This window comes from Vanacampus margaritifer, chromosome 2 (genome assembly GCF_051991255.1).
Source record: "Vanacampus margaritifer isolate UIUO_Vmar chromosome 2, RoL_Vmar_1.0, whole genome shotgun sequence".
NCBI classification, from domain to species: domain Eukaryota; kingdom Metazoa; phylum Chordata; class Actinopteri; order Syngnathiformes; family Syngnathidae; genus Vanacampus; species Vanacampus margaritifer.
The window spans coordinates 18,413,973-18,430,125 of NC_135433.1; the positions used below are offsets into that span (position 1 = coordinate 18,413,973).

A 16,153-nucleotide genomic window follows, 5' to 3' on the forward strand; every position below is an offset into this window, starting at 1 on the left:
TTGACAACTTCACCGAGCACTCAAGTGTGTGCCGCTCATCAGAAGCAACGTTGAGGTTCATCTTTGCATCCATTAAAACTCAATGCAGCTTTCCTTACCTTGCGCAGTCACCACTGGCTAATTTAACCATATTCAAGTTGTTTGAAAAAAACAACAACATATACTCAATTGTTTGATTTGGCACATGATGGGTGGACACTGGGAATTCAGATTTATAATTATGTCAAATGTTCTCTAAAAATGTTTGATTATTATTGTCTTTGGAAAAGACGGAATGTTTCATATAAGCTCCTTGTAGGCTTATTAGATCTCAGGTGTACCAATTGTGTCTAGTAATCGAGGTGACAGAGTGCGTGAGAAGACAATGGAAGCATCTCATGGACGTTGCACCCTATCCCACACTTCCACGGCCCCGCCCCCTTCTCCTCCGCTCTTTGGTTGCCATGACGATGACGTCAGCTTGCACCACCGCTTCAGCCCAGTAGAAGCGTTCCGAGAGGGAGGCGGCGCCTCCATCTCGGAGAGAAACAGTCGTCGTTTGTGCACCCGGGAGCCATCATCGCTTCTCTCCGTCTCCTTCTTCTTCTTCTCGAACCTTCCACGTCCCTCATCCGGATTCGAAAATGCGTGAAATTGTGCACCTGCAGGCCGGTCAGTGCGGGAACCAGATCGGCGCCAAGGTAATCTTCATGCTGTCACGTTGTAAGGCTATTTTTGGACGTGCACAGATAAGTGCGTGCGTCCGTGCGTTCATTGATTCGCTGACCGTGGCGTAGATTGGAAAAACCAACCCATCCTCGCAGTATGTTCCAGAAGGAAGGGTTTGCACGTGAATGATGCAATTTTTTTCTGGATTAAATGCATTTTAGTACCGGGAGTTCGGTACAGTATGTGACTCAATCAAAGGGTGGAGCCCCTCCCCCCTTCCTCCTCTTCATTGACCTGGTTTACATCACTAAAATGATGTTGCATTTAAATCATACAGATACGCACACGCACATATAGCCTATATTATTTGATTTGAATGGTCTTTTATTCATGTTTTTATTTGGCATTACAAAGCCTGAGATACTGCTTCTTCTTACATGATGGTTTTGCAATTATTTTTATACATTCGTTCATTCAAGGCAATGCAATTAAAAGAAAATTAAACAGCGAATCATTGCAGATTTGCTCAATTGTAAGGCTTCATCCCCATATAATCTTTTTTTTTTCTTTTTCTTTTTCTGGAGAGCTCAGTATTGTTCATTCGGTAATTTTACCGATTTGACATGTCATCATCATTGCTCTCTTTTTTTTATATATATATATATATATATATTTTTTTTTCCATTAATTTTTATTTTGTGGGTGAGTACGTGCATGTGCATGTGCGTGTGAGCGTGTATTCATTAGTTCACCTAAAACCTATATAACCCCATATATTCTTAATTTTATTCACGTTAATGCTTTTATCATTTGAATGAGGTGCATCTTCATCGTCACTCTGTCTACAGTTCTGGGAGGTGATCAGTGACGAGCACGGCATCGATCCCACCGGAACGTACCATGGCGACAGCGACCTGCAGCTGGACAGGATCAGCGTCTACTACAACGAAGCCACGGGTAAACTAGGCTTCATTTTGCGTTTTTTTTTCAAATCACATTTTTGAATAAATAATAAACGACATAGACATGCCATGGGATGCACCCCTTCATCAATAATTAATCAATCAGGGTTTTTTGTTTGCCTTAATTTTTCATCTTACCAAGTCATTTTGGACAAGCTTTAGTTGCCATTCTCTGCTCTCACTCAACAATGAAAACTCAAACGGTTCACAATTTCAGGTCGTCCACCTGTAAAGCAATTGCTCAAGTTTTGTAGCAATCAGAGAAAATTTAAAGGCACAAATCTGTCACGTGGATACATTAGGAGGTACAAGCCACAGTCACAATTGCGTTTCCAGATGTTAATGGAACGGAAGAAACATAGAAATACAAAACGAGAACCAGGGCAACATTCTGGTTTCTAACATCACTCCGACCACGCCCTTTAAAGACAAGTAGTTGTCGCTTGTTCCAAAGTGCAGCAATGACACCTGGTTATTCCTTTTCCCAGGTGGGAAGTATGTGCCCCGCGCCATTTTAGTGGATCTGGAGCCAGGAACCATGGATTCCGTCAGGTCAGGTCCCTTCGGTCAGATCTTCAGACCTGACAACTTTGTCTTTGGTAAGTCACACTCGTACAATTCTCATTGGTAGAGTGACAATTAACGCAAATCCTTCCTCGTCCGTGCACTGATTTTGAATATTAATGTTTATCATCAACTAACAAATGTGAGCTTGAGAAATGTCTCCCTTTTCCTGAGCTAAATAAAGTCAATTAATAATTAAGAATATTATCATCTCAATGCCCTTGATGTAACCGATCATGTCATCTCAGATCAAGTCTGAACTTGTGCTGTCAATAAAATAGAATAGTCCATTGCAACAGACAGATAGTTGGTCAATCATAACAATCACAATTATAAAACATTTAGATTAGGAGTGGGCATCTCTCCAATAAAAGACGATTCGATATGTATCCCGATATATTTTAAAGCGAAATGATTTGATTCGGTTCAATTCGATGCACTTGCCTCTTTTGAATAAAAATCAATTTACAGATTCAAACTAGTGTTTGTTAGACTCCTTATTATGATGAAGAAAAATCTCTTTAATAAAGTGGAAGTCAACCTTAAACATTCCTTGACAATAGTATGTTTTATGTGACTTCACTAGTCTAAACGTGACATTCTGATTAATATTACATTTGTGGAATATGAGTTATGAAGCAAAATCCATCTTTTTTTATCCACCTCAGGGGGCGGCCATTTTGCCACTTGCTGTCGACTGAAGATGACATCACAGTTTCTCAGAGCTCAGGCAACGACCAATCACAGCAGATTGCACCTGCACCTGTTTTCTGAAGCTGAGCTGTGATTGGTTGTTACCTGAGACCTGAGCAACTGTGATGTCATTTTTAGTTGACAGCAAGTGGCAAAATGGCCGCCCCCTTAGATGGATAAAAACAGCTAGATTTTACTGCTTAACTCATATTCCACTAATGCAATATTAACTAGAATGCCATATTTAGACTAATTGGGCGGCATAGAACATATTAGAGATGCTTGGGGGGTCTCTGGAAGTACGCCCATGTAGAAGATGATGCGATCCTTGTTCTTCTTTTTTTTTTAGGGCAGAGCGGAGCGGGCAACAATTGGGCCAAGGGCCACTACACGGAGGGAGCCGAGCTGGTCGACTCGGTCTTAGACGTGGTGAGGAAGGAGGCGGAGAGCTGCGACTGCCTGCAGGGCTTCCAGCTCACGCACTCGCTGGGCGGCGGCACCGGTTCCGGCATGGGCACGCTGCTCATCAGCAAGATCCGCGAGGAGTACCCGGACCGCATCATGAACACCTTCAGCGTGGTGCCCTCGCCCAAGGTGTCCGACACGGTGGTGGAGCCGTACAACGCCACCCTGTCGGTGCACCAGCTGGTGGAGAACACGGACGAGACGTACTGCATTGACAACGAGGCTCTCTACGACATCTGCTTCCGCACGCTGAAGTTGACCACGCCCACTTACGGAGATCTCAACCACCTGGTGTCGGCCACCATGAGCGGCGTCACGACCTGTCTGCGTTTCCCCGGCCAGCTCAACGCCGACCTGCGCAAGCTAGCCGTCAACATGGTGCCCTTCCCCCGCCTGCACTTCTTCATGCCGGGTTTCGCCCCCCTCACCAGCAGGGGGAGCCAACAATACCGCGCCCTCTCCGTGCCCGAGCTCACCCAGCAGATGTTCGACGCCAAGAACATGATGGCGGCGTGCGACCCGCGCCACGGCCGCTACTTAACCGTGGCCGCCGTGTTCCGCGGCCGCATGTCCATGAAGGAGGTGGACGAGCAGATGCTGAACGTGCAAAACAAGAACAGCAGCTACTTCGTGGAGTGGATCCCCAACAACGTGAAGACGGCCGTGTGCGACATCCCGCCGCGTGGCCTTAAGATGGCCGCCACCTTCATCGGCAACAGCACCGCCATCCAGGAGCTGTTCAAGCGCATCTCGGAGCAGTTCACCGCCATGTTCCGACGCAAGGCTTTCCTCCACTGGTACACAGGCGAGGGCATGGACGAGATGGAGTTCACCGAGGCCGAGAGCAACATGAACGACCTGGTGTCCGAGTACCAGCAGTACCAGGACGCCACCGCCGAGGAGGGCGAGTTCGAAGAGGAGGGCGAGGAAGAGGGAGCCTAAAACCTCTTTAGAAATTCACCCACAATGAAGTAACCATTTCACCTCAGCCCTCCATCTTAGCTCCACCTTGCTCTGGTGTGTTTTTAGACGTTAGCTGTGTTCGGAATCATTCACTTATTCAGTACTCCACTGCCTAATCAATACATAGTAATATTTATAACACTTTTATGACCCAAGTGGGGTAAATAGATAACCAATCGCTGAGTCCAAAAGGGACCAAGCAAATGCTGTTTTTTTTGTACCCAGTGCTTTGGGTTGAGGATTTGACCCAGCACATTGAGTCAAGATTTTGATTCAACAAGAGTAAAAATTAACCATACTAATGATGAGTTAATGATACCATCAGAACCGCCGTGCTTAAAAGTAATAATCATTTTATTACCAGCATTTTCTAAGAAGAATCAACATTCCAATCCACTTAAAAGTCTTCAATTCAATCTGCTCGGGTAAAATATTTCATCCAACCTTGGGTAAAAGTGACCCAATTTGCTCAAAATCCACAGCAATCCAATTTTTTTTAGTGTAGTTAGCTCAATAAAAAGTTCACAAAAAATCCAAAAACTGTGTAGTGATTAGGGTTCAGAATTACTCACTGATCGGGTCGTTAATGCCCCACTACAAAAAGCGAGACTACGGGTCACTCTACTCCGTAGTGTATCGTGAGTGGTTCCAAACACAGTCATTGTGTTAGCGATGCTAGTGAAGGTTTCGCTTGTGTTTTTTTGCAATGTTGTGAAAGCACTGAATCAACCCTCACATTCGCACCCCTGCTCCGCCATTGTTTCCAAGCAAGCGAGTCTTAACTGTGAAGCCTTTCCATTGGAGAAGCATTAAAAAAAAAAAGTGACTCAAAAGTCGCTTTGTCCCTCTCTGTGTCGTTCTTTGTGTCGTGTGATGCTTACCTCAACACAGTTTTATTCATTTATTTCAGTCTCAGTTATTCACTTTACGTACAATCAATCAGTTATTTATTTTTGAGAAAAATGAGAATAAAATAATAAATACTTAGGTAAAATTTTATGTTTAAACTATTTTTTAATTTTGTGAATAGAATTAGAATTCATTAACGAATCACTTCATTTAACATAAAATTTGTTATTTTACTAATGGGTTTATTTTATTACTTATTTCCGTGCTAGCGGCCATTTGGGGCCTGAACTGTATCATCAAACTAGTATAAGGTTAATGTACATTTAATAAAACAGTGATTATTATTATTTTTTTAATGGCATTTGTTGGTACAGTTACAATCAAGTATATATATTTATTTTTAGAATGGTCACACCTATTGAAATGAAACCTCCGCCAAGGCTGAATTTCCCTTGTCTCATTGTGCAGTACAGTAGAAAAATGGTCTTTCCTGTTTTGAATAGCCAATCACAGCTTTTCCTTTTCACACCTCGTTATAACTGATTTGAACCCCAGTTGTTTTCGAATTGTCTTATGCATGTTGTTTTAAACTTAATGTTAGTGTTGAACTGCAGTCTTCTGTAGCAAATCTAATATGCGATCAAAAATAGATCGACTATCATACATGCATAGTAGAGAATGCAACTATTTGTTATTTTTTTATATTTTCAAATTAAGTGTTAAGCAAGACACTATATAAGTTGGGAACTGTATAATACACACAAGTCTCAAGTTCTATGTTTCTTGGATGGCATTAAGCAGGAAAAATAATTAAAAGCACGTTAATATAGTACGTTAGTGTATGTACTGTCACACCGCGGTAAGGTTGTCTTATCATTTCCTGTTTTATTTTTTAAAATTCTGACTCCTTTCGTTTCAGGTCACTTGCTCTTCCTCATGTGGTGTCAGTGTCAACACTGATTCCTGATTGTGTCCACCTGTTTTCTATTACCCTCGTGTTAAATGGTCTGCGTCTCCCCTGTCTAGAGCCAAAGTGTTTTCGTCAGAGCCACTCAAGCCAGTCACAGTCCTCGACCTTGTTGTCCTGTCTCTTGTGTGAACTTTGGTTTGTAACTTTGTATAGCCACAGTATAGTTTTAGTTAAGGAGTGATATTGTTTTGTTTGTAGTTTAGACATCCGCCCTTTTGGAGCGCCTTTAGTTTAACATTATTCGCCTTTGTTTTTTCTAGAGATGGGTCAATGAAGCCTTGTGAAGCTTTTGAGGCTTTCGGCTGATTGATTTGGAAAAAGTCGAAGTTTCAAAGCCCCATAAGATAGATCGTACCGGTGACATCTGATGGTCAGCTGGAGTCATAGCACCTATAATCTTGAAAGTGATTCGCCTGATTGATTTATATTCCAACATAACACCAGTACATTCAGTCTTACATTTGTGTCTGTCTAATGATCATCAGGTTCACATGGAAGTGTTGCAATATTTTGACACTGTACCAGTACTATGGTTCAATGTGATGTCCTGTTACTCATTCGATTTTTATAAACATGATTTGGATATGCGCTGTGAAGCCAGATGACAAGTATTTCAACATCAGTCTTTGGGAGATGTGACTGAGGGTCTTGGAGAAGCGCTTATAGCAACTCGGTGGAAAATACTTGGGTCAAGCCTGTATCTTCTACACACGATTTAAAAATAATGCATAATTGGAAACTTTAAATGCATCATTGTGGGAGTACTTTTGTTGGAAACATACCGAATAACTAACTTTTCCAGGTGAACATAAAGTGAAGCAAATATCTACATGAGGGAATTGTGCGCCTGACACCGCGCCAAAAGGTTTGAATCAGTTACGTAATTTCCGGTATCTCATTAGCGCGCATACGTCATCAGCACGTGATCACGGAGGTTTCATCGGGGCTTTTGATACATTGTTTCGAGCAGTCTGTCTCACTCGGCTGACACATGCTCCGGAGTCTCAGTGTCAAACGTCCCATCTCTAGTTTTTTCCCTCTAAACGAGGAGTTTTTTTGTTTAATAAGTATCTGCCTTGGCCTCAAACCCCTATCTCTGCGTCTGAGTCCTAAATCTGCCACATCGTGTCAGTACACTTTGGCCAGTGAGGACCCAGCAGAGAGGGAGCAAATGGCTGCAGCGCTGTGAGCTCAGGCAGCCCGTCTCTCCCAGCAAGAGGGATTTCAGACAGCCATGGCAGCGCAAATGGTCCAGCTCACAGCACAGGTACAGGACTTTTTGGGTCACCTGGGTCGCACCACTAGCCCTCCTGCCGTGCCAGAGACTCAAGCAGCCATGCCGATTCCGCCCGTGCCGTATGTCGGGTCGGGGATCAAGCTAGCCTCCCCTGAGCGATTCTCTGGGGAGCCAGGACAATGCAAGGCATTTTTTACTTCATTTTGAGTACTCCCCCCAGGCCTTTCCCACAGATCGATCCCGGGTGGCTTCCATGATTTCTCACCTGACTGGGAGAGCCAGAGCCTGGACCACGGCAGAGTGGGCACGCAGTTCCCCACTCTGCGGCTCCGTCACGGACTTCCGAGCCGCCCTTCAGAGGGTTTTTGATCCAGCCTGTTCAGACCGGGGAAAAGGCCCGGCAGCTAAGCAGCCTGAAACAAGGAAAAGACTCCGTGAGCGACTACGCCATCCGCTTCCACACGATGAATGGAAAACAGGGTTTAATACACCTAGTGGCCATTACGAGTACCTAGTCATGCCCTCCGGTCTCACTAATGCTCCTGCTGTTTTCCAGGCCATGATTAGACGTTTTGAGAGACTTTCTGGACCAGTTTGTGTACGTTTATTTAGACGACATACTTGTATACTCGTCAGATCTAGCCACACATCAAATCCATGTTTCCAAGGCTGCTGACTTTGCTAACTTTTACAGACGCTTCATCAGAGGGTTCAGCGCAATAGCTGCCCCTCTCCTCTGGCGAGGTTCAGCTGGTCCCCGGAGGCGGAAGCCGCATTTCAAGCACTCAAACAACGCTTTGTCACAGCACCAATCCACAGCGGCAATTTGTTGTGGAAGTGGACGCGTCCAATGAGGGGATCGGAGCTTCTCCTGTCTCAGCGTGCAGAGAAGGATGGAAAGATGCATCCCTGTGCCTTCTTGTCACGACGACTATCCAAGGCAGAGCGTAACTATGATGTTGGGGACAGAGAGCTTCTGGCTGTCAAAATTGCTTTGGAAGAATGGAGGCACTGGCTTGAGCATCCGTTTGTGGTCTGGACCGATCACAACAACCTGGAACATATACGCGAAGCCAAGAGACTTAACTTATATATATATATATATATATATATATATATATATATATGTGTGTATATGTATATATATGTATATATATTTAAAAAAAAAAAAAAAAAAGAGCGAAAAAAAATTTTTTTTAAAAGGAGAGCAATGATGATGTCAAATCGAATGAACAATACTGAGCTCTCCTGGAAAAAAAAAAAAAAAGACTTAACCCACGCCAGGCCAGGTGGGCGCTGTTCTTTAGCCGTTTTTCCTTCTCTCTCACTTGCAGGCCGGGGTCTCGTAACGTCTTGTTTCTATGACCCCGAGCCTGTAGCTAAGGAACCAGAGACCATCCTTTCGCCGAACTGTGTGGTTGGAGCCGTGACATGGCAAATCAAGAAAGACGTTTAACAAGCCAACGGTGAGGCAACTCCACCAAATGGATGCCCGCTTAATAGATATTTGTCCCAGTGCAGCTCACTTCTTTCCTGTCATCCGGGAGTCTGACGGACAATGTACGCCATCTCCCGGCGAATCTGGTGGCCTTCCATGGAGCCGGAGGTCCGAAAGTACATCCCCAATATTTCGACATGAAAAAATATAATGAATGTCATACACAAATATTTATTAAATTATTTACTTTAATGCATGAAATGATGTTTATTGCTCAAACACAACTTGTGCTACCTTAAACGTAACCATCCGTTACGTAAGGATCATCTGCGGTCAAAATTAATAGTGTGATTAATCTGCGCTAATACATGATTAATATGATAATTTTTTTTATTATTTAATTTCATAAAGCTTTAACTTTGACAGCACTAAATTTAATTTAAAATTGATATAATTTGCTCTAAAAACATTGCACAAAAAAGCCAAGTAGAGTTTTTAAGTAAATGTGAATAACTGGGGAAAAAAAGTAAGTAAATATAATTAATAAACCAAGGTAATATTTACAAGGGCAACAATTCATTTTTATCAGTGCATGTTTAACCATGCTTGCATGTTAAATGACCCAAAATGCCAAATAATTTAGCAAGTTTTAGGAGGATCTGGCAATAAAAGACTAGTTGTACAAATATAGCAGTAATTTATTGGACAAAGGCATAAATTAACTTAAAAAAAACATAACTTAGAAAAAAAAAACATGATACCATGACACAAGTTGATCGGATGAAATGCCTTACATGTGTAGGCAGCTGTTGATTCAAGCTAAAATTGAGTGTTGATGAGCAGTTTGTTGAGGTAAATAAAACATCACGTGGTATTGATTTAGTATATACTGTAGTGCACGATACATACTGTACCATCAAACAAGTTTAAAGCCACTTCAGGAAAAAATGAAATGTTTGGTAGTGCTAAAATACTGGAGCTGTTCTTTCATCTGTGCAGAGGGAAATGAATGAAGACCACTTTGAATGCCACCTGTGCCATAAAAGGTTGTTTTTTTTGTTTTTTGTTTTGTTTAAACAGGCACCCCCAAAATCCTCAAATGAGTCTTTCCTCCTTGGGGAGCTTGAGCACATCAGTGGCGGCTACGCTGTGAGTGCCGCACTGCTCTTCGGCGCTGGGTCGGTACGCGCCCTCCGTCTGCCGCTTCTTCTTCACCACGCACAGCAGCCAGCCTACAACTGCCAAGACGATGGCGAGGAGGCCCAGCGTGACGGTGGGGGCCACGATGGCCGCGATGTTTGGCTCCTGGAAGCGGAAAGAAGCAAGCAGATCATGAGTTTAAAAAATAAATAAATAAAGATTGGGAAAACATATTACCAGGCTGTCAAGTGCAACACAAGTGGCGCTATGTAACGCAGAGCTGGATTTAGCCAATCAGAAGCCAGAAGAAGGAAAATGCACATAAAAGACAATTTAAATTTACGGAGATAGTGAATTATATGTCATACATCAATAGATACTGTGCACTAACTTCAGTGGATATAAAAAGTCTACACATCCCTGTTCAAATGCCAGGTTATGCTGATATAAGAAATAAGACCAAGATAAATCATTTCAAAACATTTTTCCACCATTAATGTGACCGATAACCGGGACAACTCAATTGGGGGATCCCCCCCCCCCCCCCTCGAGTATTGGTACATCAATTTAAAAACAAAAAATCCTGTAGCCTTGAAAGTAGTCAGAAACAAAATAATGGTTTTCACTTACTGTAGCATTAGGAGATCTGAAGTCACTCGATACAGTGTTATTCCCTGTAGGGGGAAAGGATAAATATTTTTGAAAATAAATAATGAAAGCAAGAGAAATTAAACCATGTTACATTTTTTGAAGGTCTGGTACATTCTCAATGATAAACAAATGTGGGAACCAAAGGAGTTTTCTATTAATTAAAGAACCAAATGTTAAAACTATAATATGAGATTACCGGTAGTTGTTTATTCATGATAACACTTGGGTTACTGTGTCAGGTGTCCCCAAGAAACCCCCAACTTTTATCTAGTTTTACTTGCAGGGTAATTTAGCATGATGAAAAGAAGATCTGATAGGGTAGTACTTAAAAGATGGCCAGGAACCTTTGAGGCAGGCTCTGTGCATACAGTGGATTACATAAAAAGTCTTCATACCCCTGGTAAAATGCCAGGTTTCTCTACCAAATGTGACCTATAGAACCTATACAACTCAATGTTAATTGAAAAATGGCGTAGTTCTAAAACCAATAATTGAGTTCATGTAGTTGCATAAATGCTCACGCCCCCTTCTAATTGAGGATGTGGCTGTGTTCAGAATGAACCAATCACATTTAAACATCATTGCCAGTGTTGGGAATAACGGCGTTTTTTTCATAAACGGTCTAACCTAACTAATTATTCTCCCCATATTTGAAACGCCGTTATCATTATTGTATGTAAAATGCGTTGCGTTACAATTCATTTATTAGTTTCAAGGCTCGAAGTAAGCTGCAAGACGTGCAGTCGTGTGTTGCTATGAAATGTCATTTGCGCACAGTTAGAGGCACTGTTGTTGTCGGACCTCGTCACAATAAAAGTGTCTTGACAGCTGAAATGTAAAGTAACTTTTATTTTGGCGGTGCCGCGGGAAGTGTGCCACGGCGCGAGGAACGTGTCTTCCTTTTGGAGCTTAGCCCGCCTGGAAGTCATTGGTGGGTGACATTAATCAAAATAAGAGTAGTGATTTGCTGAAAAACGGCCACCAAGAAGAGCGATTTGTTGACAATTCTGTTCCACCAACAACCATTAACATCGCAACTCCACAAGCAAGCACCATAACAGCGGTCAAGAAAAGATATCGGTGTTTGGTAAGTCATAGCGACATGCTCGCCTAGTGTAATCAATAGCACCAACAATCGTATGTCTCTTATTTCACGAGTGCCAAACACGTGAAAAATGTTGAACGAAATATCCAGTCTCGGCAAATCATGCATTATATAACATTTGTATGTGAATGATGCAAGCCTAGAGTTGGGCAATTTTCTGACGTAAATCAATCAATTAACATGTCTTTAAATTTGCAGAATTATAAACTGAAGATATATCACCATAAAAATCAGCATTAAGCACTGTATAGTTCAAAGCATTCGTGGTTTCTTTTATATATTATTGATTATTTTAGCCCACAACAATCATAAAAAATGCCCAGGAATTCCTGGAGGGACTGGCGAGGACTGTTTACAAATTACCTATAGATGACATATATGCCACAAATCACCATATATTTATCCAGTATTTATTTTTATTTTTATTTTTATTATGATTGCTTTGGTATTTGGCAGAGGTAGGACACACATCACCACTCCAAATGTAATGAATTATTATTATTTTTATTATTATTATGATATGATATGTCATTATGGAGTGAGGCATTTGTGTGACATAAATATTCACCAAAATAAATAAACACCCTGTATAGTCTCAACATAATTTGAATTCCTTGTATAAAAATATAATAATAATAATAATATAAAATTGTAAAAATCTAAATTATTTGATATATATATATATATATATTTTTTTTTTTTTAAGTAGTGAAAATAGTTACTTTGCATGGTAACGAGTTACTTTTATTATGAAGTAATTATATTACTAACTCAGTTACTTTTTTAAGCAAGTAATGAGTAACTATAACTAATTACTTTTTTAAAGTAATTTAGTGATGAGCAATGTTGCGTTTGCCAATCACAAGTTTTCCCGCATGAGTTTAGGAGATTTTGTTCTGTTCCAATGAAGCCAAGGTTAAACCTACTAACCTATATGTAGCACTTTTCTATTAATTATGTTTGCGTACTGTTGGATTAATACTCTAGGCATCTTGGTTATTTTTGGTACTGTATCTGTTGAGTATGTTTTTCTTACATTAAATTAGTTATGTTTCATAGTTCTTAATGTAAAACACTAAAGATTGTAATCATGGCAACCACAACCAGGTTAAAAAAACAACACCACACATTTTTCCCTCCACACAAGAAATTCAACAATGTGAGTACGGCAAACATTGCATCGTGCATTGTTGACATAATTTTATCTCATAACAGAGAGTGCTGCACATTCTGCTCACTGGGGTAAGCACATAAGCTGTGCCCACACTGTTTCTGGACCCCCCTCGTTCATGTGAGCGCCCATGTGATGACTCAGTGACATCACGAAACTACACACTAACCACTTTGAGGAGGAGGAGGAGGCTGAGGAATGTGGAGTGAGTTGCCACCATCCAGTCAGCTGAATCAAACACACGCTGAGATATGAATTAAAAAAAAAAAACACTGCTCATCTAAAGTGTATCTCATTTGTCGGTTCAGCAGCTGCTAGTTTCTGGTAGAGGGACTTTTGGGAAACTACAAACAACAAAAACATCACCAACTCGTGGAGTCAATAATTCACCAGAGCAAATAGTCAAGTTAGCAAGGACAAAAGTGCAACGTGATAAGGGCGCAGGGAGTGAGCAGAGACCAAGAAGAAGAAGAAATTTAATTATGTGTTGATAAGCTACTGTGTTTCTTAGCAAAATATGCATCTTTCAACTTTTCTCACGGCATTAGAGTGTGACTACAAATTGACATTTTGCCCAGAAATGCAAGCTACTAGCACACCTAGTGCAACGGCCAACAACACCGCAATGAAAAAAGGAGTTCAGACCATTTGGAGAGTGATTAAAAAAAAAGGATTAAAAAAACAATAACAATGAATTGATAGATAATAGATGAAGGAACTTTTGTCTAATGCCAATCCTTAGTAGCCTCTATAACTTCAAAACAGAATCAGGAAACACAAAATCTCAGTTAATCTAAAAGTTTCTTCTTTTTATTTTTTATTTATTTTTTGCAATCCATTTTGTTGGACCACCTTAAAGCTTCCGTCATATCAAAGCAATCATTGTCAAATGATTAATTGAGTGCATTTTATTGTTTTTTGCCATGACATCACTGGTTAGTGTGTGTGTTCTAAACTTGGATTCGAACCTCTGACCACAGAGCTATGAGGCCTATGTGTCAACCACTATTCACACAATTGTTTTCATTATTATTATTATTATTATTATTATTACATATTCAAAGACGCATCAAGCCAGTGACTCACCCCACACAGGACTAGTGAAGAGCACCAGCAGAATAAGAAGGATCCTCCCCAGCACCATGCTGGGCAGGCATGGCCACCTGTCCATGTCTAGAACCGGGCCAGGTGTGCGGGCATGGACCGGGTCTGGCTGTCATCAGCTGGGGTCCATCTGAAGACAAATCCTCCCTTTAGAAGCCAAGGCCAATGTGCACCCGATGACTATTTTAAACAGAGACAAGGAACAAGCAGTGAGTCAAGCTTAATCACCGCAAAACCACCAAAGCTAAAATCGGTCTGTTGTAGCAGGGGTCGGCAACCAAGGCCATACTTTATATGGACCACCGTGAAACTCTAAATATAAATGTTAATCTTAAACTATTGTCCACATCTTTGCTTTTGTGTGTGTGTGTGTGTGACAGAAACAAGTGAACAACTCAACTATGGAACCAAATAAAAAGGCCATATTAGAATGTGGTGCCAGTTAGCATAAGGTACAGACACAGTACATAGTACATTTCTTGGACAAAAGTCAGTTAAGGAACTATTACAATGTAGCAGTGCGTAGCATAGCATATGGGTAGCATTGCTTTGATAGTCTAACAGAAAAGTCTAACAGAAAAAGTGGTACATACATTATGTTTCTGTACAAACTTTTAGGGGAATAATTGAAGGCACTTTACATGGTGATAATTGAGTGCTGATTCCCATTAAAAATGAGTTTTAATAAATTGTTTGTACCGGTAGTTCTTTCTGCACACAGCCACAGCTCTGGTTATGAGTGGGTGCGCACACTTATGCAACCACAACAATTGAGCTTCTGTGTTATCTAGTTTGACTTCCCTCTCGAAAATAGTTACTTTTTGCTTTTAAATGAGTTCACAGGTTAAACGTTTTGATATTTGATTTGGATTTATTTTTATTGACCATATTGTACAATAAACGGCTGCATGGTGTTGAAGCAATTAAAAAAATAAATCACTCTTAGCTGCTTCGTACAATATGGCCTTCGGTGCCTGTTAGTTAGATATGTACTAATAACATATTAAAGCCATAATAGAGAATAAATAACACAAACCTCAATCAACCGGGCTGCCTTCAAATTGAAACGAAAAGACTTTGGGGAACTCCTACAGTACTTCCGGCAACCTAAACGGACAATCGCTTGTACTCAACACGCTTCAAAACCAATGAGAAGAATAAGAATAAGAAAGCACCTGCTTTACGAGTGAGCGGTGTGCTCCCTCACATCCTCTTTAGGGAAAGCAGTTTTGAGCGTTGATCACGTGACCTTGCTCGGTGTTACATTACCTGAGCGCACCTTCCTCGCTTCCTTCCCTCGTGCGCTAGCACAGATCCTCCTTTGTGCAAAGTCCACTGAAAACGTCGTTTAGTGGAGCACAGCAGCCTCGAGTTACTTGCAACACAAACGCACCTACTATCACATTGAAACCTATTGTGAAATATTACAAGGCATATGTTGTTTTTCCCCTCTCTATACGAGCCTTCTTTTTCTTCGTCTCTCCTTGTGTGAGCGCAATGTTTGACTCAACTTGCTTTTGAACCTCACCACCTAGCAACCTGCCTTGCGTCTCATAATTAGACAGCGCTCCCAAAAGGTGGATATCCGCCCTACACCACGTGAAAAAAATGGATGCTGACATTCCTGGAATTTTTATTGGGATGAAATCCTGCTGCCAAGCAAGACCACTGAGTCCTAATCCGCACCTAATCTCCCTTGAGCGGCAGCAAGAGGGGACAAAAAAAATCAAGGAGGAAAAAAAAGGGGGAAAGTGGGCAGATTTAGGTCTAATCTGTAGTCAGATGGTGTTGCACCGTGGGACAAAGTCATGCAGGTAAAAGGATTAAGTATTTATAAGGAAATTAATGAAATAAGATTGCAGAGAAATGTAACTAAAATAACTTTCATATTTGTATTTTTAATGGCACATGCAAATCAGTTATTAGATGATTATAAAACCAATAAAAAAAAAGCATGTTCATGTATGTAAAAAGATTTACAAGTAAATGATTGAAACGCAATTTAATAAAAATGTAAGAAAAAATTATAAGAAAAAACACTAAACAAAAATAAATATGATAATCTAATTTTATATGTAGAAAATCAAGAAATAAGTGTTTAAAATTAATGAGTGAATTATTTCAAATAATCAAGTATTTAAAAACAAAACATTTATATTATTTTGATATTCATGACTAAGTAAAAAGAAGATA

General features: G+C 40.8%; 2 protein-coding genes and 1 long non-coding RNA gene across 10 annotated transcripts; 2 read left to right on the top strand and 1 right to left on the bottom strand.

Moving 5' to 3' along the window:
• The first annotated feature begins 487 nt into the window (after positions 1–487).
• Positions 488–5,131, top strand: tubb4bl (tubulin, beta 4B class IVb-like). The gene is made up of 4 exons (XM_077558150.1): positions 488–680; positions 1,497–1,605; positions 2,099–2,209; positions 3,217–5,131. Exons 1-4 carry the CDS (start codon positions 624–626, stop codon positions 4,272–4,274), a joined length of 1,335 nt encoding a protein of 444 aa, XP_077414276.1. The 5' UTR covers positions 488–623; the 3' UTR covers positions 4,275–5,131.
• Positions 5,132–8,999: 3,868 nt separating this feature from the next.
• Positions 9,000–15,499, bottom strand: crb3a (crumbs homolog 3a). Of its 8 annotated transcripts, none has more exons than XM_077559253.1 (5): positions 15,136–15,499; positions 14,997–15,067; positions 13,943–14,090; positions 10,560–10,603; positions 9,000–10,094 (listed from the first exon to the last, which is right to left on the bottom strand). In XM_077559253.1, the coding sequence occupies exons 3-5, from the start codon at positions 14,025–14,027 to the stop codon at positions 9,885–9,887; spliced, it is 339 nt and encodes a 112-aa protein (XP_077415379.1). In that variant the 5' UTR covers positions 14,028–14,090; positions 14,997–15,067; positions 15,136–15,499; the 3' UTR covers positions 9,000–9,884. The 8 variants fall into 8 exon arrangements, with proteins under 8 accessions (XP_077415379.1, XP_077415377.1, XP_077415375.1 ...); XM_077559251.1 differs by having other exon boundaries at positions 13,943–14,140; positions 15,230–15,495; XM_077559249.1 differs by having other exon boundaries at positions 13,943–14,140; positions 15,136–15,495.
• On the top strand, positions 11,477–13,135 carry LOC144044684 (uncharacterized). The gene is made up of 2 exons (XR_013291327.1): positions 11,477–11,667; positions 12,901–13,135. It is a non-coding gene; the product is annotated as an uncharacterized LOC144044684 (long non-coding RNA).
• Positions 15,500–16,153: the final 654 nt, after the last annotated feature.

Excerpts from the sequence above, each read along its gene's own strand:
- tubb4bl (XM_077558150.1), top strand. The coding sequence starts at position 624 with ATGCGTGAAATTGTGCACCTGCAGGCCGGTCAGTGCGGGAACCAGATC. Across the intron at positions 681-1,496 it reads GGAACCAGATCGGCGCCAAG|TTCTGGGAGGTGATCAGTGA; the intron begins GTAATCTTCATG and ends CTCTGTCTACAG. Across the intron at positions 2,210-3,216 it reads ACCTGACAACTTTGTCTTTG|GGCAGAGCGGAGCGGGCAAC; the intron begins GTAAGTCACACT and ends TTTTTTTTTTAG.
- crb3a (XM_077559255.1), bottom strand. The coding sequence starts at position 14,027 with ATGGACAGGTGGCCATGCCTGCCCAGCATGGTGCTGGGGAGGATCCTT. Across the intron at positions 10,604-13,942 it reads CTTCACTAGTCCTGTGTGGG|GGAATAACACTGTATCGAGT; the intron begins GTGAGTCACTGG and ends TTCCCCCTACAG. Across the intron at positions 10,095-10,559 it reads TCAGATCTCCTAATGCTACA|GAGCCAAACATCGCGGCCAT; the intron begins GTAAGTGAAAAC and ends TTCCGCTTCCAG.